General features: G+C 39.4%; 1 protein-coding gene across 4 annotated transcripts in view; it reads right to left on the reverse strand.

Moving 5' to 3' along the window:
• The window catches only part of Tpx2 (TPX2 microtubule nucleation factor), a 58886-nt gene extending 38773 nt beyond the window's left edge, over nt 1-20113 (reverse strand). For 3 of the 4 annotated variants that reach the window (XM_013159992.3, XM_003476648.5, XM_013159990.3), the window contains exons 1-4: nt 19996-20113; nt 17432-17544; nt 4753-4927; nt 588-710 (exon numbers count right to left, since the gene is read on the reverse strand). In XM_013159992.3, the coding sequence (XP_013015446.1) occupies nt 588-710; nt 4753-4858 (229 nt within the window). In that variant the 5' untranslated portion in view covers nt 4859-4927; nt 17432-17544; nt 19996-20113. The remainder of the gene's footprint in view (nt 1-587; nt 711-4752; nt 4928-17431; nt 17545-19995) is intronic. The other variant, XM_013159991.3, reaches the window with a different exon arrangement.
• Nucleotides 20114-25578: the final 5465 nt, after the last annotated feature.

Below are 25578 nucleotides of genomic sequence, written 5' to 3' on the forward strand. Positions count from 1 at the left end.
CTATCTCAGTCTCTCAAGTGCTAGCAATACAGGTATGTGCCACCATGACCGGCTTTTTAATTAAATACACTGCTTGTGTGGTGGCAATCAATATACTTCTCTCCTATTATAAGGTTTGCCAGTCAAACCCAGACTAGGTTACATTTAATCTTTACATAAAAATATGATAGTTATGGGCCAGGCATGCCGGTATATGCCTGTAACCGCAGCACTCTGGGAGTTGAAAGTAGGAGGACTTTAAGTTCAGCCCACCCCAGCAATTCAGCAAATTAATGATACTCTCAAAATAAAAAAAAAATTTTTTTAAAGTGCTGAGATGTACCTCAGTGTAAAGGTCCTGGGTTTAATCTCCAATACTTAAAAAAAAAAAGGCAACAGCTATTTACTTAGTAATAAAATTCTGTATCAGTTCAACAGATATTTTTCAAAACCCATAGCACATGATTACCTTTATACTCACTATGAAATGAATTAGCCCATTTTACTAAGAGACACAACATTTAGGTAATTTCCTCAGCTCCTCAGACTCCTAACATACTGTCCCACTTTTCTGTCAAGGAACTTTTTTCTATAATTTTCTTTCTTACCTGGTCTCAAAGGTGTGAGACTAGCTTGCTGAAGATTTGCTTTTTTCAAGGAAGTTTTGCTCTGGAAAAGCTCTCCTGTCCCATTTTTCCCAAAAAATTTATTCTCCAAGTTGGCCTTCTCCTCTGTAAGAAGGTAAGGTTATCATTATCCAAACAATAAATAAAACAAATCAGCATCTAGTGCTTAAAATGGTGAGTAAAGCACGTTCCAGGATTCTTTCAACTCACATAAGAAGCAAAATTCCAATATTCAAAAGGAAATGAGTACACATTATATGTCAGAAACAGAATCCAAAAACTATCACTAAAAAATGGCAACACTGAACAATGTATGACAGACAAGTACAAGTTCTGCCTTGTGAATAGCTCCCCTTATTCTTGCTTAATACACAATTAGAGCCACACAACATGACCCAGGCTTATCTATTGCCTAAGTACACCATGTTCCTCTTCAAGAAAACTACAGCTGCCAGGAAATGCTTGGCTATCTTAGGAATAGATTCTTCTTCAATAGGGCTAGTAACATGGAAGCGTGGGATGTGTGAGATGGAGCAGAGCTAGCTTCTCTCAAGGAATCTATCTTAGGCTGCTCTGTGACTAACGTCAGTGCAAAACAGGGAAACGTTTGTCCTACCAACAGCCCACTGACTAGGCTTCAGGAATACAGGGAGCCCTAACAATAACTACTCGCGCAAGTTCGCTAACTGCAACTGCACAAAGAGACAGAAACCTCTGGAAGAAAATGGGGAGGTGATAGTAGAGCTAAGGTCATTTTAAAGACTATGGCTAAGATTTTTCTTCCAAACTGTAATTAACAGTATGGTTATGCTATTATTTCATTTTTGCTTATTTTTGTTCTTATTTTTTTAAACACTTAGGAAAAAAGTCCTCAGCACAGGCATATTCTCCAGGTCTCAGCAAAACAAGGACATGGGGAAGATGCCTCTAGGCCAACTCTCCTGTATCTACTTATCCTCCCACACCACTTCCTACACACGCTCACTGTCAGGATTCCCTGAAGGCCTTTTCCAAGAAAACAGCAGGTGCTGGTGTATTTGGACACTGTACTCTGAGTGCTAAGCGCAATGCAATGGAATCATTTTTGTTGCTACCATAAACTGATGATTTCTTTAATGAGGACAGAAGTGAGAAAGAAGAAAATGAAGGGGCCCTTCAATGACTGTCGTCACATATTATCCCAGTTACACCAAGGCATAATCACATCCTTATCTATTGTTGGCCTAGTTTGGAGGTTTGTTCCATAACACAGGACCTAAACCATGAATCCTATCTAAATGAGAGAATTAAGTTCTTAGTAGCAAAATATCTCCATCTAAAAATGAATTGAGGAACCTGGTGTGATGGTACAAGGGTGTAATTCTAGGACTCTAGAAGGCAGAAAGAGTGTAAGTTTCAGCCTCCAGCCTGAGACACTTTTTTTTTTAGAGACAGTAATATCCTGTCTCTTAAAAAAAAAAAATCAGTGAGGTGTGGTGAATCACATTTGTAATCCCAGCACTCAGGAGGGTGTGGCAGGAGGCTTGCAGTGAGTTCAAGGCCAGCCTGAATAAACTACATAGTCAAGACCTTGTCTCAAAAAACAAAAAATCAAACAGAAGAGGAACTAGCTAGGGATGTAGCTCAATGCAAAGGCCCTGGGTTCAATCCCCAGCACGGTACTCCAAAAAAAGCATCGAGGATGCCAGGCTTGCAATCACACATTTGGGAGGCCGACACAGCAAATCACAAGTTCGAGGCCAGTCTGCGCTGCCTTAGTGATTTCAAGGCCACCTTGGTCTGCACAGTGAGACCTGTCTCAAAGGAAAATAAATAAATAAAAGAGGAGAATTGGGGGCTGGAGATTTAGCTCAGTGGCATAAGCGCCTGCCTTGCAAGCAGGCGGTCATGAGTTCAATCCCCGGTACCGATAAAAAGGAAAAAGACAAAAAAAAAAAAAAAGAAAAGAAGAGGATTGAGGGGACAGGGATGAATGTAGTTGTAATGGGCAACAAGAGACAGGTGGGATAGCACACACCCATACTGCCGAAACCTGGGAAGCTGAGGCAGGTGCATCACCATGAGTTTGAGGGTAGTCTGGGCTACACAGTGAGTTCAAGCCCAGTTTGAAATACATAGCAAGACCATGTCTCAAATAAATAAATAAAAGGGCAACAAGCCAGGCACAGTGCATGCTTATAGTTCCAGCTACTCAATAGGCGAAGGTAGGAGATCTGTTAAGCTTGAGAGTTCAAAGCCAGCCTTTACAAAACAGCATGGCGCTGTTGCTGGTCAAAATGGGGCTCTATCCCTTCTGTCCAGGAAGTTCTTAATAAACCGCATCCCTTGCTATAAAAAAACCCAGCATTGACAAGGCATACTGAGATCCTGGTATCAAAATAATAAAGAAAAATAAGCCACTGGGATTTAGCTCAGCAGCACAAGCACCTGTCTGACAAGTGCAAGATCCTGAATTCAATCCGCAGTAGCAAAAAGAAAGAAAAAAAAGAAAAGGGTAAAACAGAATTGTGATTTAAAACTATTCAATATTTACATATGTTTTAAGACAAGGTCTTGTTGTATAGTTCTGGCTGGTCTCCAACTCATGCCAATCCTGCCTTAGCCTCCCAAGTACTAGGATGACAGGCATGCACCACTGTTCAATGTATCCTGACTGAAATGGTAGACACGCAAACCTATATAAGAGATACAATTGCAAAAACTTTAGCTGGGGGTGGTGGCCCATGCCCATAATCTCAGCACTCAGGACGCTGAGGCAGGAGGATCATCATGAATTCTTTTTTTTGGTCTTTTTCATTTTTATCAGTACCAGGGATCGAACTCACAACTGCCTGCTTGCAAGGCAGGCGCTTATGCCGCTGAGCTAAATCCCCAGCCCAATCGTCATGAATTCTAAGCCAGCCTGGGCTACATGAGTTCAAGGTCGGCCTGAACTACATGGCGAGACCCTGTTTTAAAAAAACAAATAAACAATCAAAGAACTTATTATATATGCAAACACAAAAAAATAAAAACAATACAAGTAAAACTGTAGAAATCTGAGTAAGAGGGATGACTTGTATCAGTATCAACATTCCAGTTGTAATACTAAACTCTAAACCCAAATGATAATAGAGTAAGTTTTCAAGTGACTACCACCACCACAGACAGGCACATTTAAGGCCTGGAGTTTCACCACTATTATTTCATCTGGATTTTCCCATTGTGTCCCCAAAGCCTGTTACACCAAACTGCAAAATAACATTAATTTGTACTTACAGTCCATTCCTAAAAATAAGTGGGCAGCTGACCCTTGAATAACTGAAAAGTTTATAGCACTGACTCACACAAGTTAAAAATTTGCAGAGAACTTTTGGCTCTTCAAAATACAAGGTAGCTACAAAGTTATTACATCAGTTAATTTTACAGTTATGCTTTAATACTGCATCTTCACATTTACATTTCTCTCTGCATATAATACCATGTACCTAAGTATTGATAAATTTTAACTTTCTAGTATATGTGCTGCCCAAGCAAGCACAAATTTTAACATTTTTGTTTTCTTGTTTTTGGGTTTTTTTTTTTTTTTTTTTTAAGGGTCTTATTTTACAACTCAGGCTGGTCTTGAACTCAAGTAGCTCAAACACTGTGATCCTTCTGCCTTGAGCTCCGTAGTGCTAGGATTACAGGTGTGCACCACTACAGTCAGCCTTTAATGTTTTTACCTTTTTTTTGGTACTAGGGATCGAACTCATGACCTTGCACTTACCAGGCAGGCACTTAAGCCAGAGAGCTAAATCCCCAGCCCCTAGCCTTTAATTTTTATAATAGATCTGGGCATATTCTATGGTGGTAAATGATAAAATAAGTCTGTTGTCTACATATATTTTATGTACTCATGAACATACCATATTCTTAACAGTTTTGATATTTCTAGATTTATCTGAAGTTCATCTGAGTTCTTTCAAATTATCACAAATTTTTTAAAAAAAAAACAAAGTTTGAACCCATGTAATTCAAGAGTCAACTATATTTCTATCAAATCATAGATGACAACATGTCTTAGTACACAGCAAAGGTTATGTTCTAGTTATTTTCTTGCAACCCTTTCTATTTGTGACAGATTCTAAGCATTACCCTAACAGTCTCAGAGAAAGCAGATACTTACCAAACCATGAATCTATGTTTTCTGTATCTTCGTCATAATCCAAGGATGTAAAATTAATGAAATTCGAGGGAGCGTCAAAGGAGTAAGAGTTTTTAACTTGTGACATTGTCCTATCCTTAGTTCAGAAGAGTAGGTTTTTTCCAGTATTTGTATCACGCTTCTCAACAGGTGAATTCTGAGGACAGAAATGGTTCAGAAATCTGGCTATTAATTGAAAGTACTGACTGATTCCTACTGTAGTCAGACTACCATATTTGCAGTTTAGAAAATCATCTGGACAATATGCTTATTTTGTCAAATCAACCTAAAATTTAGGGACTTTTGTTTATGTTTTGGTAATTTGCAAACACTTTTTGAGGTAAACATATTTGAATTAAAAGCAAAAAGCTTACAATATGCCATGTACAGTGTGCTGTTTTACAACCTTTTTTTTTTCATACCAGGGATCGAATTTACAACCTTGCGCTTGCCTTAGCTAAACCCCTAGCCCCTTACACGCACTATTTTAATATTTTCCTCACTACCATTTTCTCTTCTGCCCCAAATAACTTCATTTCTGAAACACATCGACTTTTATGCCTAACAATATATATCATTCAAAGTCCAAATTTCTATGAATTATTTCCCAATTTTCACCTATCATACATATTTCTTGTGTTTTAAAGCCATGGTGCTGTCAACATCTTTGCTATAACATTTACCATGCAACTTTAATTTAGAGTAGACTGAAGATCCTGAAAACAAGAATGCATTTGACTTGTGGTATTTAGCACAGTACCTGATACAAAGTAAGTGCTAGCTACAGTTTTGCAAGTACAGGGGTTTAGTTTTATTTTATTTTGTTTGAGGCAAATCTTACTGTGCAGTTCAGGCTAGCCTTGAACTCACTACATAGCACAGGTTGCCTCACTCTCACAGCAATCCTGCCTCAGCCTCCTGAGTACTGGCATTATAGGTATGTCCCACCATAACAGTCAATACAAGTTCTTTTCTTAGAAATATTTTTCAAGACTGTGGAATACAACTCAATGCTGCAGCACATGCTCAGGTCTGGGTTCAGTTCTTGGCACTGCCCACCAAAAGAAATAAAAAGAAAAGGAAAAGAAATACTGTTAAGAAAAGGACTTTACGGGGCTGGGGATTTAGCTCAGCGGCATAAGCTCCTGCCTTGCAAGTGTGCGGTCGTGAGTTTGATCCCTGGTACCAATAAAAAAAAAAAAAAACAACAAAAACAAAACAAAACAAAAAACCAAGAAAATGACTTTACAATATACATAAAATGTATGATATGCAAAACAACTAAAAGTAACAAATCAAAGATATGGGCCCCCTTCCACCTCTGTATATAATGTTTTATATTCCGTCAGATGGAAACCTCTGTGGGCTTAAAATCAGACTCTATTCCAGATATACCTAGTTTATGAAATAGCTGGAAATAGTCTGAAAAAAACAGCCTATCAACATATTGGCAAATAATTTGGCTATGAAACTCAATGAGCCCTTTTTTATCTAGGGAATAACATGTGCTTAAAAGTATTTTGAAACTTGGAAGGGAGGCAGATACCCAGTAATCACTTGCATAAACATTTTTTAAATTAATGAGTTTCTTTAAACTCATTATAAAAGTGCCTGTTCATTTTTTAAGATAATTAAAAAGCTTTCATAAAAATAAGCACTTAAAATTTTAAAAATATTGTAATCTATAGTAACAAATTACCCAGATTTCTCCCTCATATAAATATACAAGCTGTTTTGTTTTTTTGTTTGCTTTGCTTTTATGAGCTGGGGATCAAGCCAAGGGTCTCACGCACACTAGGCAAGTACTCTACCACTGAGGTGCACCCCTAGCCCTATTACTTTGTATTTTAAAAATGGATTGACTTTGGCTTTTCATTTTTGCAGTCCTGGAGATGGTACAGGGTCTCATGTTTACTAGGCAACTATTCTATCACTAAACTATAACACTAGCGGGATCACTGACATTTTAAATTTGCTCTGCATATTAAAAACATTTCTTCATCTCAATAAATATGGACATAAAATTAATTAAGAGTGGGCTGGGGATATAGCTCAGCAGCATAAGTACCTACCTGGCAAGCGCAACATCCTGACTTTGAGTCTTGATTCCAAAAAAATAAACAGTGTATCATAATTACTTCTGTATTTTTAGTCTTTTTCCTAGTATTTTCACTTCTAAAACATTTCCAGGAAAATATTTGTAGATAAATTTCTGTACATACCCATAATTTTTCCCTGAAGATACTGTAAACCTTAAGAGGTTGAATTGCTCGGTCAGAGGCTCTTGCCAACTAACTGTGAAAATGTTCTTCAGGATGACACCCACTGACAACACCAGAAGAGTGGACAGTTCCCCAAACCCTCCCACCTCTGAGTACTAACAGCCTTCAGGCTTACCTTCTCTCTAATACACCACTACACTCTTGAATAAGGCATGAGATTAGTTACTCCCAACACATGCTACTGTTCAGTGGAAGGTTAGCTTCTCTAGGTCGTCACTGGGAGTTTGTTTTGTTGTTGTTTTACATTTTTTTTATGGTATGGAAACATAAAACATCTTAATTCCTTTTTTAATTTCCTTCTCCTTCCCTCCCTCCACACCTCCATCCAACTCAATGTTTTTTTTTAGGGAGGGGACGTTTTTAATACATAAAGTTTCCATTCCTTGTGTGGTACATGTATACAGCACATCTTAATTCCTTTTTTATCCCCTTTCCCTCTCTTTCCTCCTATGTCTTAATAATACACATTATATCAAATATCTGGTTTACACAGTGACACTGATCTGCACGCCAGAGAACAACTTCCCGTGTTCCCTCCGATGAGCGCACAATCCCATTATATGACCTTGCCAGTGCTCTAACTGAGGCAATCAATGTAGAAACATGACAATTCAGAATTGAGAGGAATTTTTGGTAACACCTTACTTTTGCAGTTTATAGATAAAGATTACAGCAAAAAGGGGTCTCCTAAGATCACATAACCATAGTACTAGTGTTCATGGTTAAAAAAAAAGTTACCAGACGTGATCATCACATGCCAAGTACTATTAAGTTCTAAATTCGTATTATTTCTAAATATTCACAAAAATCCTGTAAAGCAGCAATTATTCTCCTCAGAAAAGTTGAAAGTTAGAGACTAAATAACTTATCTAACATCACCGTTACGTAAAGACAGAGCTAGACCTAGAACAGGCTTCTGAGTTCAGTTCTTTCTGCATTCTTCTGCTCTTACTTCATGAACTAGAGAGAAGTATAATAATTCAGGTTTTTTGCTCACTTTATTTCCAAGTAGATCCAGCCTCCACAGTCATTTGACCTGAAGAGAAGGATTTCTATTATCCTCATTCTAATTTTTTTGTGTGTGTGTGCGCCAGGAATCGAACTTATGACATCATGTTTGCCAAGCAGGCACTTACATCGCTGAGCTAAACCCCTGGCCTATCCTCATTCTAAATTTTTTAAGGCCAGCCTGAAATACATAAAAGATTTTTGTCTCAAAAAGAAAAAATAAAACCTATCAACCAAGCATAGTAGTACATGCCTGTAATCCTAGCATTCAGGAGGCTGAGGAGGAGGCTTGCTCCAAGTTCAAGACCAGCCCAGGCTACAAAGTAAGTTCAACAATAGCCTGAATTACATAGTGAGACCTTGTCTCAAGAAAAAAAAAAAAAAAATCAAACACCTAAGTATAAGACCTAAAAATCTGAAACTGTTAAAAGAAAACATAAGGGAAACACTTAAAGTTCTTCCTGAATAGGATCCCAATAGCACAGAAAATAATAGCAAAAATAACAAATTTAGACTAGATCAAATTAAAGGTTTTGCACAGCAAGGGAAACAACTAGCAGAGTGAAGAGAAAGCCTATAGAACAGAAAATCTTTGGGGGGGGGGGGGGATACCGGGGATTGAACTCACGACCTTGTGCTTGCCAGGAAGGCGCTTATGCTGCTGAGCTAAATCCCTGGCCCCTATGAACTATTCTTTTGACAGATGATTAATACATAGAACACACAAAGAACTCAAAGCTCCACATCAAAAAACCAAATAGTCCAATCAATAAACGGACCAATGAATTGATGAGGCACTTCTCAAAAGAAGTATAAATGGCCAATACGTGTATGGGAAAAATGTTCAACTATTAGAGAAATGCAAATCAAACTGAGAGCTAGGGGTATATAGCTCAGTGGTGAGCACTTGCCTAGCATGTGCAATGCCCTGGGTTCAACTGCTAGCATCATACCAAACACATACACACAAAATACTATACTGAGATTCTATGTCATCCCAGGCAGAATGGCTATTGGCAAGAATACAAAAAAAAAATAGTTAAGTTATGGAAAGGATGCAGGACAAATGGAGCCGCTGCACAGTGCTAGCAGGAATGAGTATTAGTACAACCACCAGTAAAATTAATATGGAAATTCCTCAAAAAACTACAACTAGAGCTGCCATTTGATGCAGCTATACCACTCCTTGGTATATACTCAATCCAATTAAAGTCAGAATACTATAGGGATATGGGCACACGCATGTTTGTTGTTGCACAATATAAAAAAAACAAGATAATGAACCCAACCTTGGTGTCCATCGCCAGATAAATGAACAAAGAAAATGTGCTGGGTATGGCAGCACACACCTGTGATCCCAGCACTAAGGAGACCACCAGTTTGAAACCAGCCTGAACTGCATAGCAAGATCCTATCTTGAAAACAAAAATAAAGAAGAAAATATAGTATATATACACAATTGAATATCACTCAGCCATCTAAAATCAATGAGATTTTGTCACTTACGTACAAATAGATGGATCTAGAGACCATCATAGTCAGCAAAATAAGCCAGACTCAAAAAGACAAACAGCTCATGTTTCCCCTAATACATAGAATCTAAAAAAGATGACAAGAAAGTAGAAGGGGCCAAGCAATGGTGGCGCATGTCTATAATTCCAACACTCGGAAGGCTGAGGCAGGAGGATTGCCATGAGCCTGGCTGCAGCCTGGACCACATAGTGAATTCTGTCTCAAACAAAAAAGGAGACTATTATTGAACAAGGGGAAAGAAATGGGGGGGGGGGGTTTATAAACATGGATAATAGGAAGGACATATATGAACAAAATGTACTAATGCATTGAAACTACCCCAAAATATGAAACTAGGGGGAGGGTGAGGTGAAATGATCAAAGCATGCTATGTGCAGGTAGGTATCTGCCAAAATTAAACCCATTCATCTGTGTAACTAATAAAAAAAAGTGAAGAAAATATAATTTTTCACTGAACAAGATGGGCATGATAGAGCACATGTATAATCCCAACTACTCAGAAAGTTGAGGTAGGAGGGTCATGCATTTGAGGCCAATCTGGACAACTCAGCAAGAAAATGTTTATGGGGGAGGGTATAGCTCAGTGGTGGTATATTTGTCTAATATGTATGAGGCCTAGGTTCTATTCCTTAATATTGCTAAAAATAAAAAAAAAATTTTATTGAGCATCATCAAAGCAGTAGGAAGTACCCTAAAATGGAAGGTACCTTCTTCATAGCCACCTTCCAAGCTTGAGGTGGCCATGGGACAGTTCTGACCCACTAGAACTAAGAATTTATTGAAGAATCCATAGGAAAAGTTTTCTCGCCACAGCTATTTCTGTCAGCTTCCTTCATCCTTCTTGCTTGAAAGCACATCCAAGGGCTAGAACTACAGCAGCTATCTTAGTTACATGAGAGGACAGCAAAGAAAATAGACATTGACCCTCACATCACTGAGCTAATGACCACCTACTTCCAGATCTCTTACATGAGAAAACTCGTACTTTTTTGGGCAAGAAATGAATACTATAAACTGCAAGATTTACATCTCCTGTCACTTGTAGCCAAAAACAATCCCAACATAGAAGTCTGGAATTCTTTCTTTTTTTGGGGTGGGGGGGTACCAAGGATGGAACACATGACCTTGTGCTTGCCAGGTAGGCACTTAAGCTGCTGAACTAAATCCTCGGCCCCAGAAGTCTGAAATTCTAACAATCTGGCAGTTAGCAAATTTATATGACAATGGCAAATCACTGTATCTACCTCTCTACCCACCTACTGCCTGTAAACAAATGAAAGGGCATCTCACGTGCTTTGAAATACACCACCCCAAGGCATCACCATCTACTGACACCTGACCTACACATGCTTTTCTCTCCTTAACCACCTTTCAACTCACAAGATTCTCAGTGACTGACAGTAAATAAAACTTTCTGGTTGGCAGGACGAAGTTCTGTTCTTGTGAACAAACATGCTCGAAGACATGGGAAAATCTTGGATTCCCATGATCTTGCTGCCTAACCGAGGTCACTGGGAACACTTCCCAGGCAGGAATGTAATGAAGACAACTAAGGACAGGGGAGGACAGAAGCAGGAATGTACCACGCAGTGGTCCCGCTCAGCCTTCTGAACACCACGACTGCACCAAAGCACGCTGCTCAAGTGTTCAGACTTTACCACTCATAGTCTGTTTTTCTTTTTAAGTTTTTTTTTTTTTTTTTTTTTGTACCGGGGATCAAACTCATGACCACGAGCTTGCAAGGCAGGCACTTATGCCGCTGGACTAAATCCCCGGCTTTTCTTTTTTAATTATGAAACTTTACTGCTATCTCTATGAAGGGCAATCTGCAGAGAATTAGAGTAGAAATTTCTCCTACAGATATTTATTTAAGCATATATAAGACAGTGGAATCTAGGCTCAGTGATGCACATGTCTCAAGAGGCTGAGGCCAGCCTGGGTTGCATAGGGAGTTTCAGGCCAGCCAGGCTAAGGAGCAAGATTCTTCTCAAAAAAACAAAACAAAAAAAAAAAAAAGAAAAGAAAGAGGTTGAAAGCCAGGTATGGTGATGCACACCTACAGTCCCAGCACTTTCAAGGCTGAGGCAGGAGGATCACACAGTTGAGCCCAGCCTGGGCTATATAGTAAGTTCAAGGCCAGCCTGAACAACCCAGTGAGACTCTGTCTCAGAAACAACAGAAAACAAAAAAGTTGAATATTGGGGGGGGGGGGTTTGAATATGGCATTGTACATAAAAGTCAAAATAACTAAAAAACTCAAGTCCTGATAAGGAATCAGTTGAATAAATTATGACATACTATATAATGAATTATTAATATAACTTTAGTATGAAATAACTGTAAATATGGCATATTAAATTTCAAGAGCTGGCTACAGGTGTGGTGGCACACACTTGTAATCCCAACACTCAGAAGGCTGAGGCAGAAGAGGCCAGCCTGGGCTATAAAAGCGAGTTCAAGATCAGCCTGAACTATATAGTGAGATCCTGTAGGCCCCATCCCCCTAAAAAAGTTTCAAGAGCTATTAAGTGAGAGGAACAAAATGCACAAAATCATGCTTCCATTGTTTTAAAAAGAGGGAAAAATCATTATGTACTCAGAAATACACAGACTTTGTTGAAGAAGACACAAGGAATTTTTTTTTTTTTTTTTTTTTTTTGCTGGTGGTACGGAAGACAGGCAGGTAGATTGCTGCGAATTGCAGGTCAGCCTGGGCTACAAAGTGAGATCTTCACAATGAGTTATATCTCCAGACTTTCTCTTATTTTTACTTTGAGACAGTCTCACCAACTACCTAAATTGTCCAGGCTGGGCGAAATTTCCAATCCTCCTGCCTCAGCCTTTCAGAGTACTAGGATTACAGACATGTGCCACTATGGCCAGAATCACTACACAAACTTTTATATTCTTTTAATGTTTTATTATTACATGAATGCATACCTATTTATTTTAAAGTTAAGCATTGTTTATTTACAAAATTATATTTGTAGTCCAGGTTACAATGGATATTCTGGAATAATTAAATACTTTTGATTGGGGCTGGGCATTTAGCTCAGTGGCACAAGTGCCTGCCTAGCAAGCATGAGGTCATGAGTTCGATCCCCAGTACCAAATAAATAAAAACTCTTGATAATCCAACATTGATTGTCAAATCTCTTGTTTCTGAGAAATAATGCTTCCTATTTCCATGGTTTGTATGTGGCTACTAAATTTGCATATTCTAATAGTTCTACATAGAAATAAAAATGAGTCATAAGTACTAACTCAATAAAAGGGTATATAAAATTGAAAAAGGTTAAAATTATAACAGTTACCAATGGCTGAGTACTAATGCCACGCATTACTAACTTGTAAGTCCTCAAAACAATACTATAAAATAAGTACCTCTATTATCTTCATAGAAAACCAAGACCTAGAGATTGTTCACTTGTTTTTTTTTTTTTTTTTTACCGGTACCGGGGATCGAACTCACGACTGCCTGCTTGCAAGGCAGGTACTTATACCGCTGAGCTAAATCCCCAGCCCGGATTGTTCACTTGTTAATGGTCACACAGTTAAAATATTGCACAGCCAAAGTTTGAACTTGAATAGGCAATAAAGGCCCTGTTCTTATCCACTGCCTGTCATATTTACCATTCTACCAGCTGTGGTAGCATATGCCTAACAATCCCAGCACTCTGGAAGGCTGAGGCAGAAAACCACAAGTTCCAGGCCACCCTAGGTAACTTAAATCAGTCTCAAAATAAAAAAAAAATTTTAAAGTTAAGAGACATGAGGAAAAAAAAGTAAAAAGATAAGTAACAAATGTTATGGTAAGAGACAAAACCATTTATAGATAACAACTTACAAATTTGGTCTACTGCAGGGAAGTCAATCATTTACCACCTCCATCACATAACTATCTCATTAAAATTACTACATAGAGCTAGGTGTAGCAGCACATGCCTGTTAATCCCAGCAGTTAGGAGGCTGAAGCAGGCAGATTGCTGTTAGGTCAGCCTGGACTACAAAGGCCAGCTTGATCTACATAGTGAGACTGTCTCAAAAAGATTAAAAAACAATTTACAATATAGAAGACAGATACCATTATCACCATGGTACAAATAAAGACTCAGCCGGGCGTGGTGGCTCATGCCTGTAATCCCAGCACTCAGGAGGCTGAGATGGGAGAATCGTTGAGAGTTCGAGACCAGCCTGGGCTACAAAGTGAACTCAAGGCCAGCCTGAATTGCATAGCGAGACCCCGTCTCAAAAAAAAAGCCATGTGGCCAAATAAAGGCTCAAGCTCAGAGAAATTAAGCTATTTGAAGATCACCAACTAGTAGGTGGAAGAAGTACCTGCAGTACAAGGTTTTTCTATAAACATTCCTCCCAAAAGAAAGTATGTAAACCAGGTATGTGAGACACACCTGTAATCCCAGCACTCGGGAGGCTGAGGCAGGAAGTTGGCCACAAGTTGGAGGTTACCCTGAACTACATAGGGAGACCCTGCCTCAAAAAACAAAACAGCTAAATAAAATTAAAAGCTTCTTTTGAACTCTCTTTGAGTCTAATATGACCAACTCAGGGAACCATCCAGCCTCCCTGAAAAATGGTGTGTGTGGGGACCCTTCAAAATTAAAAGTCCACAGGGTCTGGTGGAAAACGAAACAGACTAGAGCTAAAGGTGACTGTTTAAATGAGAGAGAGCCCAGCCATGGTGGGAACTGGATGCCTTCCTGCACCCCTTAATCAAGATTGAATTTCTGTCAACAGGTCTCACTGGAAAAAAAAAAAAAAAAAAAAAAAAAGGCACATGCGTCAACCACATTCCCCCAAACAAATCAAGCTGCCAAGCAAGAGAATGAGCTTCACATTTCAAAATTATCTGAATCTGCCTCAGCTGTGAGTCTTACAAAACTGGAAATATTCTGAGTAAACTAGATATTAATGAACAATAATTCTACAAGAGACTATCCCATATGCTATGAACTAGAGCAGTTTTTAAAACTGCTTATCAAATGTCATCCATCATACAATATAACCCATTTCTTGCTTCCAAAAACAAAAACTCGAAGTACACAGGCATAGCCTTTATATAAATATATAAGGTTCCCTTCTTTAAGAAATTAACAGTTGAATGGGGCCTACAGAAAGAATTAGAGTATGAGGTGCTCTTTGCTGTAATAGGGCACGAACAGAGGGCAATCGGAGAGTACAGAGGAGAACGGGCTGAAGGACAGTAGCGAAGGCTTCCCGGTGCAAGGCACACCCAAAGGACAGAGTCAGGCCCACAGAGCTCCATGGATTAAAGATGAATGACCATTTTTTGAAGGAAAAAATAAATGGAAAATGGAAATGAATGGAGACAAACATAGAAGAAGCAGTGTGACATGTTTCCACATTCATCTGAAATTAACCTCCCGTTGCCTCCTGTCTCTCTTCACTCTCAAACCAAAAATAAACTAGCTTTGACAAGCTCTATAAATCAAAAGGTGCAGGTACAGAGAGTGTGGGGAAAAGCTGCAAGAGGGTGCATTCTAAGCAGGGCTGAAATAGTGGACTAGCAGCTCCTAGCAAAACAAAGACTGGCATGACAGATGCTCCCAAGCACCTCAGTATCCAGCTAGTGCTAAGTGCCTTCCCTATTTCTAGTAGAGGGAAAAGCAGCAGTGAAGCAACTGGTAATGCAACAGAATAAATAGATTAAGACTTCATCAGAAGCACAGTTCATTAGAAGCATCCAAGCAGTGTCATTTCCCCAAGAACATGCGCTCCTACTTTCACAAGGGATGAGATCCTGTTACAAGTAAAATAAGAGTGATTTTCATTTTACCCAAGGAAAAAAAACCTACATTTTTTTCTGTACATAAGAGATTAGCGAGAGTCACTAAATGGCAATATAATCCAGCATGCAACATTAACTGTTAATCAAAGTCACAAACTAAGTCTGAAGGAAGTTTAATGGACTTTGTGTTTCCACATTTATGTTTGTTAACTTCTATGTTGAAACTGGATCTGTTTACAGAAACAGATCTATGAAGCTTCCAAAATTGGGTCAATTTAAAATCCAATGACAATCCCTCACTGTCCAAGCACTCAGAAGTCAGCACAGGACATGAACACTTGTTCTAATTCATCACTGTCCAGAAACCTTGAGCAAATACATTTTTCTATCATTTCTCTTTCAAACTTGTGAGCATATCCCTTTTTCAGAATTACAAATTCAGTACTGCATTGATTTATGTATAAAAAATTCAAAAAGCCACCCCATCTAAACGCCTAACAGGACCCGTATGAAATCAATAATGCTGTTTACATTTAGCCAAATAATGAGCCAGATCTTTGTAAAACACGAAAAGGAAGTCTCTGCAGTATCCCAAAATATCCTACTATTCCAATAGTAAGAAGCTGAAGGTGTTTATAAGAGTTGATAGTGGGGTTTTAGGAAAATACCAAATTAGTCAAATGGCAATTACTTAGTCTTATAAAGATTTACACTCTTCAAAAAGCATCTGGATTGGGAAATATGCACACATACACAAATCCAAGAACATAATAAAACTTGTACCGCATGGTGTAGTAGAGACCTAAGTAGTTCTAAATTGGAGGAAGATTTTTAACCTTTTTTTTGATGCAGGGTCTTGCTATGTAGTTCAAGATGGACTTGAGCTCACTGTATAGCCCAGGCTGGCCTGAACCTTACGGTGAGCCCTCTCAGCCTTCTGAGAGCTGGGATTACAGGTATGTACCACCACACACAGCTGAACTATAAATTTTAAAGATTATTTTGCTATGGGCTGGGGATTTAGCTCAGCGGGATAAGCGCCTGTCTGGCAAGCGCACAGTTCCAAGTTCAATCCCCGATACCAAAAAAAAAAAATTATTTTGCTATTTGCATCATACAAATATATTATCTATTTTAAGAATACATATTTGTGCCTATTTGAATACATACTGCTTTAGTGAGTATGTAAATTAACATAAACATAATCCCATAAAACAATTCGGTGTTATGTATCAAGTCTTAAAAATAGCACTGTAAGGGGCCAGGGATTTAGTTCAGCAGCCTGACTACCCGCCTTGCAAGTGTGTGGTCGTGAGTTTGATCTCCAGTACAAAAAAAAAAAAAAAAAAAATAGCACTGTTAGCTAAGCATGGGGGCACCGAAGGCTGAGGCAGGAAGAATGCAGGTTCTAGCCCAGCCAACGACTTAGTGACTTAGAGAGACTCTGAAAATAAAAAATAAAGCTCAGGGTATTGCTCAGTGGAAAGGCCTTTACATTTAAGCACCAGTTCCAAAAAAAGGGTTTTTTTGATTAGCTATTTCACAAGGTAAAGTAGTATAGATGAAAAATTTTTTTAATAAATAAAAATTTAAAAAATAAAAACAAATGGAAATGCTATAGATGAACCATACATTCTATTATACGGAATATCATATAGCCTTTAAAATTGCAAATTTTTAAAGTTTTTATTAAGGCATGTTTGCAGTACTTTGTAATGATTACATCATGGGGAGTTGATATACATACATAGTATGTTTTAATTCTTTTTACAATCCCTTCCCTTCCACCAAGAGGTCCTAAAATTATTTAAGTACTTAGGAGCCTGACATATTAACGTTCCCTTTAGCCTTTTTTCCCCCCAATACTGTACTGGGGACTGAATCTAGGGCCTTTGCATAGAGCTACCTCCCCAACCCTCCCAGCTTTTCTTTTTTCCAGATAGGCTCTAAATTGTAGATTCAGCTCAAACTTGTGATCCTTCAGCCTCAGCCACCTATAGTAGTGTTATTACAAGCACAGGCCACTCGCACCCAACTCCCTTATTCCTTAATGTAATTCACTGTGGTTTACCTCTGGTTTAACAGGTCTGTCAGTTTGCGTGCCTACAGGCTTGACTGAAAGCTGCAAAGCACTCTCACCTCTTCTGAAACCTTGAAGTATAACAGATTCTTCTTATTAAGAGCCTGGAAATAGCAGAAAGATGAATAAAGTTCAAGTTCTTTGTAGTAAAAAAATAATATAAGGAAGTAAGAAGGGGCCATAAATAAAAGACCAAAGGATGCTTCTGGGAGTAAAACAGCAGCCCTCCCAACACGCCAAACGTAATAGATTATTATTATTATTACACCAGTTCTTAGACTTTTTAGTGTACACTTACTGTCTTATGCTGTCTTTGTGTTACACAGTCTTATCTTTACAAAGCTTGTAATTTAAGAACACTGATCAGTAGTGTATACCTCTACTCAAATATAGGACAAATAGGCTGGTTCACTTAAAATGTGAACTTCAACTACTATGTTCATTTATTAAATCTTTTAAATTTACTAAATCTTTTAAATTTCCACTCCTGGGCACAAGCACCTGCCTGCCTGGCAAGCACAAGGTCCTGTGTGCAATTCCTGGTACCAAAATAAATAAATTTTCACTTTCTAGATATGATTTTATACTTATTAAGTTTTCATTTCTTTCCCTTTTTACCAAGTTCCCCAATCCAAACAAATGAACACAGAATCCCCTTTTAGTTATCTATACTTTTCTCACAGAGTATTTGGGCTGCTGATCTATGTCCCTAAAAGGTCAGTTAATTGAACAAGGTAGCTGGGAGCTGGGAGTTGACAATGCCAACTTAATACTTAACAGAAAAAAAAAAAATATTTAACAGAAACACCCAGGGGCTGGAGGTTTAGCTCAGCGGCATAAGCACCTGCCTTGCAAGCAGGCAGTCGTGAGTTCAATCCCTGGTACCGATAAAAAGGAAAAAGACAAAAAAAACGAAACACCCAAACCAGCCAAATATGATTAGGGGGTATGATGACATAGACATAATATACTGATAATTGTACCGATGTTCTTTTTAATAGTTCTATTTTTGATATTTGAGAGAAATTCAAAGAAAGCCTATGGGATGTCAAGACAAAGTAAGACTAAGTAAGGACGTAAACTCAACAGGTGAACTTGATTCCAAGCAAAATCAGGGAGTCAAAATTCCTCCTCTATGCTGAGCGGGAATAGTTTGGAGGAGCGCTGGCTACTAAACTAAAAATTTTTTTGTGAAAAAAAATGATGAGGCAAGAAGATTACAAATTCGAGGGCAGCCTGGGTAACTCAAGAGATTTGGTAAGATTTTGTCTTAAAATAAAACAGGGGGCAGTGGGCCTCAGAGCAAAGGCTCTGGGTTCAATTCCCAGTACAAAAAATGGAAGGGCTGGGATTTAGCTCAATGGTATAAGTGCCTGCTTGGCAAGCACTAGGTCCTGAGTTGGATCCCTGGTACCAAAAAAAAAAAAAAAAAAAAAGAAAAGTGGATTTTTTTTGGGGGGGGCGCTGAGGATTTAGCTCAGTGGCCTAAGTGCCTGCCTGGCAGCGCAAGGTATGAGTTCGATCCCTGGTACCAAAATAAAATAAACGAAAAGAAAAATAAGGGGACCAGTGGTACAGCTCAACGGCATAGCGACTACCTGGCAAATGAGAAGTTCGATTCCCGGCACCAAAAAAAAAAAAAAAATATATATATATATATATATATATATATATATATATATGATACAAGTCGAGCTTGGCGGCGAACACCTGTAGTCCCAGCACTCGGAGATTGAATCAGGAGGATCACGATGAGTTCGAAGCTAGACTGGGCTACAGAACTGTCTCAAACAAACAGAGCGGGGACGGGGGGGGGGGGGACTATCTTCTAGTCCGATGTAAACCCGCTGAAACGGGTGAGGCACAAACCGATCATGCAATATTATCTAAATCGGTTTTCCTTCCTCCTCCAATTCATAAATGGTCTAAGAAATTTACAAAGGCAACAATGTCTAGGGACCCGATACAAAGGGAGAATCGTAGGCAAACATGGGTAACATAAAATGACTTTTAATTCCAAATAGATGACAATGCCAAGTAGAATTAAGGTCTCTCCTAATTATGTTCTCGCATCACCTAATTTGCCTTTCTGTCTTACATAGTAGTTTAAAATGCAGTTGTCTGTAACCGCGTCCCTTTTCTGCTACTAAACGCCTCGGTTCCCTTCTTTGTAAAGTGGGTCTAAAAATAACACCTAATTCAATGTTTTGATGCGAAAATTCAGTGGGAATGCATTCGCAGACTGCTTCGTCCAGTAAATACTGATTACACGCTACCAAGGCACAACTGCCGTTACCGTTATTTTTGGCCAAAGACCTCTGGTAAATCTTTCTGTTCCCTATTTCCCGAATAAATTTCAAGGCGAAGACAAGTGAGACCCAAAACCTGCACCAACGCTGCCCCGCCTAGGCGGCACCCCCTCCCCATCCAACAACACCTAGAGGCCGGGTCTAAGGTCGCGGATAGCGCTGGAATCTAGAAGCCTACCAATAGACGTTTGAAAATCAGGGGGAGGGGAGTCCTGAACCCCAACTGTCCCCCATTTTCCACCTTACCTCGTCTCAGCTCAGGGACGACTAAATGCCTCAAGCCCGCCCCAGAACTCATTCAGTACCGTTGAAAATTTGAACCCAGGCCGTCTAGTCGAATGCACCAATCACAACGCCAAGAATGAACAATTCCGGCCTCCTGATTGGGTCTAGAAAACGTAACGACGCCGGAAGTTAGGGGGCGTGCCAACAAGCAAATGGCCCAGAGGCTTCTGGGAAATATATCTTCTAGTCCGATGTAAACCCGCTGAAACGGGTGAGGTCGTACTACAAAACCCGGCGTGCACTTTTCCTCAGGAAAGGCGATACCACCGGAAGTAGAGGGTCCATCTACATCCTGGACCTCCTGTAAAACTTCAGAGAAGGAACGTTTTTGTTATGAATTTTTAAATTACCTTCGCTGTGTCTGGAGTGTTTGTGGGAGTTCATTTTATCAGGCAGTCTCCTTCCTGCAGCGCAGCCTCGGCCCCAGCTTCCTTCCCCTTGCTGCAGGCGTCTGACGCCGCTGCGGTCGGCCTTGGACTTCACTGGCTAAGAGGCAGCTTTTACTTGTCATCTCCAACTGCTTCCCTCGCTTTATTATTACTGCGTTGTGAAAAGGAAACGAATGCTCCGAAAAGTTGGGTTAACTTGCCTCAAATTATATTAAGTGAGGAGATAGGATTTGAAAGACGCGTTTTTTTGTTGTCGGTTTCTGCTTTTGAGAGAGGGTCTCGCTATGTAATTCAGGCTGGCCTCGAACTCTCGGCGATCCTGCTGCTTGATGGGATTACAGGCGTGCGCCACCACGCCTGGTTGAATGATGTTGTTTTTATACATCAATCAACATAATAGCAATAACAAAAACACTTCCTTTGTAATTGTTGAAAAAAATTCAAAATGTAATAAAAACAAACCCGGCGTGGTGTCGCACACCCTTAATCCCAGCACTTGGGAGGCTGAGGCAGGAATATTACTGCAAGGTCGAGGCCATCGTGGGCTATGAAGTAACCTCAAGGCCAACCTGAACTGCATAGCGAAACCCTGTATCAAATTTTAAAAAATTAAATTGGCCATCCGGACGTGATGATGCACAGCTGTAATCTCAGCACTTGGGAGGCTGAGGCAGGAATACTGTTCCAAGTTCTAGACCAGCCTGGGCTATAAAGTGAGAACAGGGTCAGCCTGAACTATACAGCGAGACCTTCACTTTGTCTCAAAAAAACAAAAGTAAAAAAATAAAAACACAAGTGGGAATATAGCACAGCCGCTTGGCACATGCCTGGCAAGCACAAGGTCCTGAGTTTGATTTCGAGTACAAAAAAAAAAAAAATCAAGCAGATAACTTTCATAGAAAAAACTTCATTGAATAGTTACTTAAAAATTAAACAAAGGGCCAGGGATATAACTCAGCAGCACCAGCACTTGCCTGGAAAGTGTGAAGCCATGAGTTCAATCCCAGAGAAAGAGAGAGAGAGAGAGAGAGAGAGAGAGAGAGAGAGAGAGAGAGAAACCATGAAAATATTAAATGAGGTTATATAATCATAAAGATGTTAATCCTTCAAATTAAAATTTCGAAGTAATTTTTTTTTTTTTTTTGTCTTTTTCGGTACCAGGGATCGAACTCACTGCAAGGCAGGGGCTTATGCCGCTGAGCTAAATCCCCAGCCCCTTTTTTTTGTCTTTTTGAGACAGGGTCTCGCTATGCAGTTCCGGCTGGCCTTAAGCTCACTTTGTAGCCCAGGTTAGTCTTGAACTCGAAGTGATCCTCCTGCCTCAGCCTCCCAAGTGCTGAGATTACAGGCATGAGCCACCAAGCCCCGGCAAATTTCGAATAATTCTAATGGAAATTCAAACATGTTTTTGTCATGTACTTTCCATGTTGATTTTAAAATAAATTCGTACAGAAGAGGAAAAGTACAAGAAGTGTGGTCTGAATTTCAAAAAATGATAGGTGTTAAACTAAAGTTGGTCAAGGGTACCCTAGCACTGAGATCCTTAATAAGAAACTGCAACCTAAGTAGAAGGTAAACTAAGTGAAAAACCTTTATCTTAGGAGCCGACTGCGTTTTCTTTTTAATAATCTTTTTTATGGGAAAAGGGTAAAACAAAATTTCATAACAAAATAATAGAATAACAATAGTCAATGTGTTATATATTGTCATCTTTAAAAGATATGAGCATTGGGGCTGGGGATTTACCTCAGTGGTATAAGTGCCTGCCTTGCAAGCAGGCAGTCATGAGTTTTGATCCCTGGTACCGATAAAAAGGAAAAGGACAAAAAAAAAAAAAAGAGCAATATGAGCATTAACATTTTATTATGACAGATAACTGAGTCTCACTCAGTTGTACCAGCTGAGCTCCAGTCAATTATATGCAGCCAACTGACTCAAATTAAAAGGAAAAAAAGGGCCAGGGATTGAGCTCAGCAGCATAAGTGCCTGCCTGGCAAGGTTATGAGTTCAATCCCTGGTACCAAAAATAAATAAAAAGAAGAGAAAAGAAAGTGACTCAAGAAAGTGGGCTACCAATCAGCTGTCTCTACTGCCCTTCAGTTTTCTGTTCATAAATGCTGCCTGAGCACAGTGCAGGCCAAAGTGCCTAGAACCTACTCTGAAATGGAAGGGTTAACCCTAATGTAGCTGGGTTGTAGAAGACTTAGCTGCCCCACGCAGCTCTCAAGCTTCCTTGGGGAGAGGATGGAGAAAGAGAATGAAAGCTGAGGTCAGGTGGAGCCCTTTCTCCCCACGGGAGGAAAGGAACTGCTCACCACCACACTGCACTTGTGTATCCTTTTGTATGTGATACATCTTTGCTTAACTAGACAGCCTCTCACAGGAGCTGGCACACCTGTTTGCCTGGGGTTCTCTGTGACCTCGGGGTGTTCCTTGGGTACTTCCTACTCACATTCTAGCTCAGCTCATTAAATTGCTAAATTGCCCAGGCTGGGTTCCAATTTGCAGTCTTCCTCCCTCAGCTTCTCAGAGTGCTGGGGTTAGACAGAACCACATCCAGCTATGGCTGTTGTTTTTTTGTTGTTGTTGTTGTTTGTTTGTTTGTACTGAAGATCGAACTCACAACCTCGTGCTTGCCAGGCGGATGCTGTGCCGCTGATCTGTATCCCCAGCCCTGGGCATTCCTTTTAATTGAGAGACTGACTTGTTATATTTTATACATAGTAACATGTGAAATTACAGTACTTTTTAAAAGTATAGTTTGGTCACTCACACTGTGGTGGTATAATCAATAAAATCCAGGCAAGAACACACTATGGGATAAAAGATCTAGATTTCTTTTTTTAAAAAAATGCTGGGGATGGGGATTTAGCTCAACGGCATAAGCACCTGCCTTGCAAGCAGGCAGTCGTGAGTTCGATCCCCGGTACCGATAAAAAGGAAAAAGAAAAAAAAAATAATGCTAAGGTTTTGTGATTTAAACGACTTTGTGTTGTAGAGATGACATATCAAAATGACTCTAGAACTTGCTTCAAAATAATTGGGAGTGTGCAGTGAAGGGAGGAAGATGGGTCTATAGAATGAAACAATATTACAAACTAGTAAAAATTTCTACAAATTGAAACTTGGTGTGGTGGTTCACACCTGTAATCCAGCACTCAGGAAGCTGAGGCAGGAGATTTGCTGAGAGTTCACGGTCAGCCTGAGCTACACAGTGAATTTGAGGCCAGTCAGGACTACATAGTGAGGCTCTGTCTCAAAAAATAACAAGCAGGGCCAGGGATTTAGCTCAGCAGCATTAGCACCTGCTTTGGAAGCATGCGGTTATGAGTCTGATCCCTGGTACCAAATAAATTAATAAAATAAAAATAAAATAACAAGCAGTGAGCATGGTAGTACATCTTTGTAATCCCAGCACTTGGGAGGATGATACAGGAGGATCATAAGAGAGACCGTATCTCAAAATAAATTTGAAAAACCAGGGTTAAGAATATAGTTCAGTGCTCCCTGGATTTAACCCCCAAGACCAAAAACAAAAAACACTTTTAAAATATAGAATAATTATATAATTATAGAATTTAGAGAAGAAAACATCAGAAGAGATTCACTTTTATCCAAACAATAAATTCTGAATAAAGTTTCAAATCAGATGTGAGGGACAAAAAAGTAAATAAAGGAATTGAAATATTTGTTTTCTTTTTTTGTTTTTGTCTTTCTTTTCTTTTTTTGTTTTTGGTTGGTTTTGTTGCTGTTGTTTTGTTTTTGCATTAGGGTCTTCTTATGTAGTTCAGGCTCCTCTGGACTCACTATGTAGTGGTCCAGGCTGCTCTCAAGCTCTCAGTGATCTTCCTGCCTCAGCTGCCCAAGAATTGAAAATACAGGCGTGTGCCACCACACCCAGATTTTTTTGAAGGGGACCACTATGTAGTGGTCCAGGCTTCTCTCAAGCTCTCAGTGATCTTCCTGCCTCAGCTGCCCAAGAATTGAAATTACAGGCGTGTGCCACCACACCCAGATTTTTTGAAGGGGACAGGGTTTGAGATAGGGTCTCACTATGTAGTTCAGGCTGATCTTGAACTCCCGGAAATTCTACTGCCTCAGCCTCCTGAGTGCAGGGATTATGGATATCGGCCATCATTCCCAGGCCATTTGCTTTTCATTTGGAGAAAATATTATATGGGATTTTTATCCACACCATCTACAAAAAAAATCAAGTGCATTAAAACTCTGAAGTTTTTTTAATCTAATATTTTAAAACTTTTAAAAGAAATATTTATGACTTTGGAGTTTCATATACACATGAAGCACTCTACCACTGAGACACATTCCCCACCTGAAATTTTTTAGGATATAAGGGAAAAGATGGACCAAAGCAAAAATTAAAAATTTTGTTTAACAAAAGAAAAGTAACCACACCTGTAATTCCAGCACTTGAGAGTCTGAGGCAGGAGGATCACTGCAAGTTTGAGATCAGTTTGGGCTACAAAGTGAGCTCAAGGCCAGCCTGCACTGCCTAACAAGACCTGTTTCAAAAAGATCAAAAAAAGAAAGAAAGAAAAAGTAACCAAACAAAAAGACTAAGGAGTAAAATATTTATAATGCATATAACTAAAATACAAAGAAATAAAACCTGGAAATCAGTGGAAAAGGACAAAAATGCAACTTTAAAGAGTCGGGGGAAACTGGCAATTCACAGAACAGAGAACAAAACTGGTCATCAAACACATAAAAAGAGCCAGGTTTGGTGATACACACCTATAATCTCAGCACTCCGGAGGCTGAGGCAGAAGGACCACTACAAGCTGAGGCAGTGAGGCCACCTTAGGCTGCATAGTGAGTTCAAGTCTAGCTTGGAATATGCAAAACCAAAAAACAAATAAGAAAAGACAAAAAAATTAAAAATGGGCACCCACATGAAAAATTGCTCAACATTGCTATAATAAGGAAAATTTAAACCCACCAGATTGACCAAAATTAAAAGCTTGATTTTAGGTTGTAGCCCCATGGTTGAACATGTGCTTACTATGCATGAGGCCCTGTGTTGCATTACCAAAAAAATAAGTAAGTTCAATGTTATCAAAAACTTGTCACCATATACTGTGGTACCCATCTGTAGTCCCAGGAGGCTAAGGCTGAAAATATATTTGAACCCAGG

The sequence above is a fragment of the Cavia porcellus genome, unplaced genomic scaffold (genome assembly GCF_034190915.1).
Source record: "Cavia porcellus strain 051 isolate PalLab524CR breed Dunkin Hartley unplaced genomic scaffold, mCavPor4.1 scaffold_5, whole genome shotgun sequence".
Classification (NCBI taxonomy): domain Eukaryota; kingdom Metazoa; phylum Chordata; class Mammalia; order Rodentia; family Caviidae; genus Cavia; species Cavia porcellus.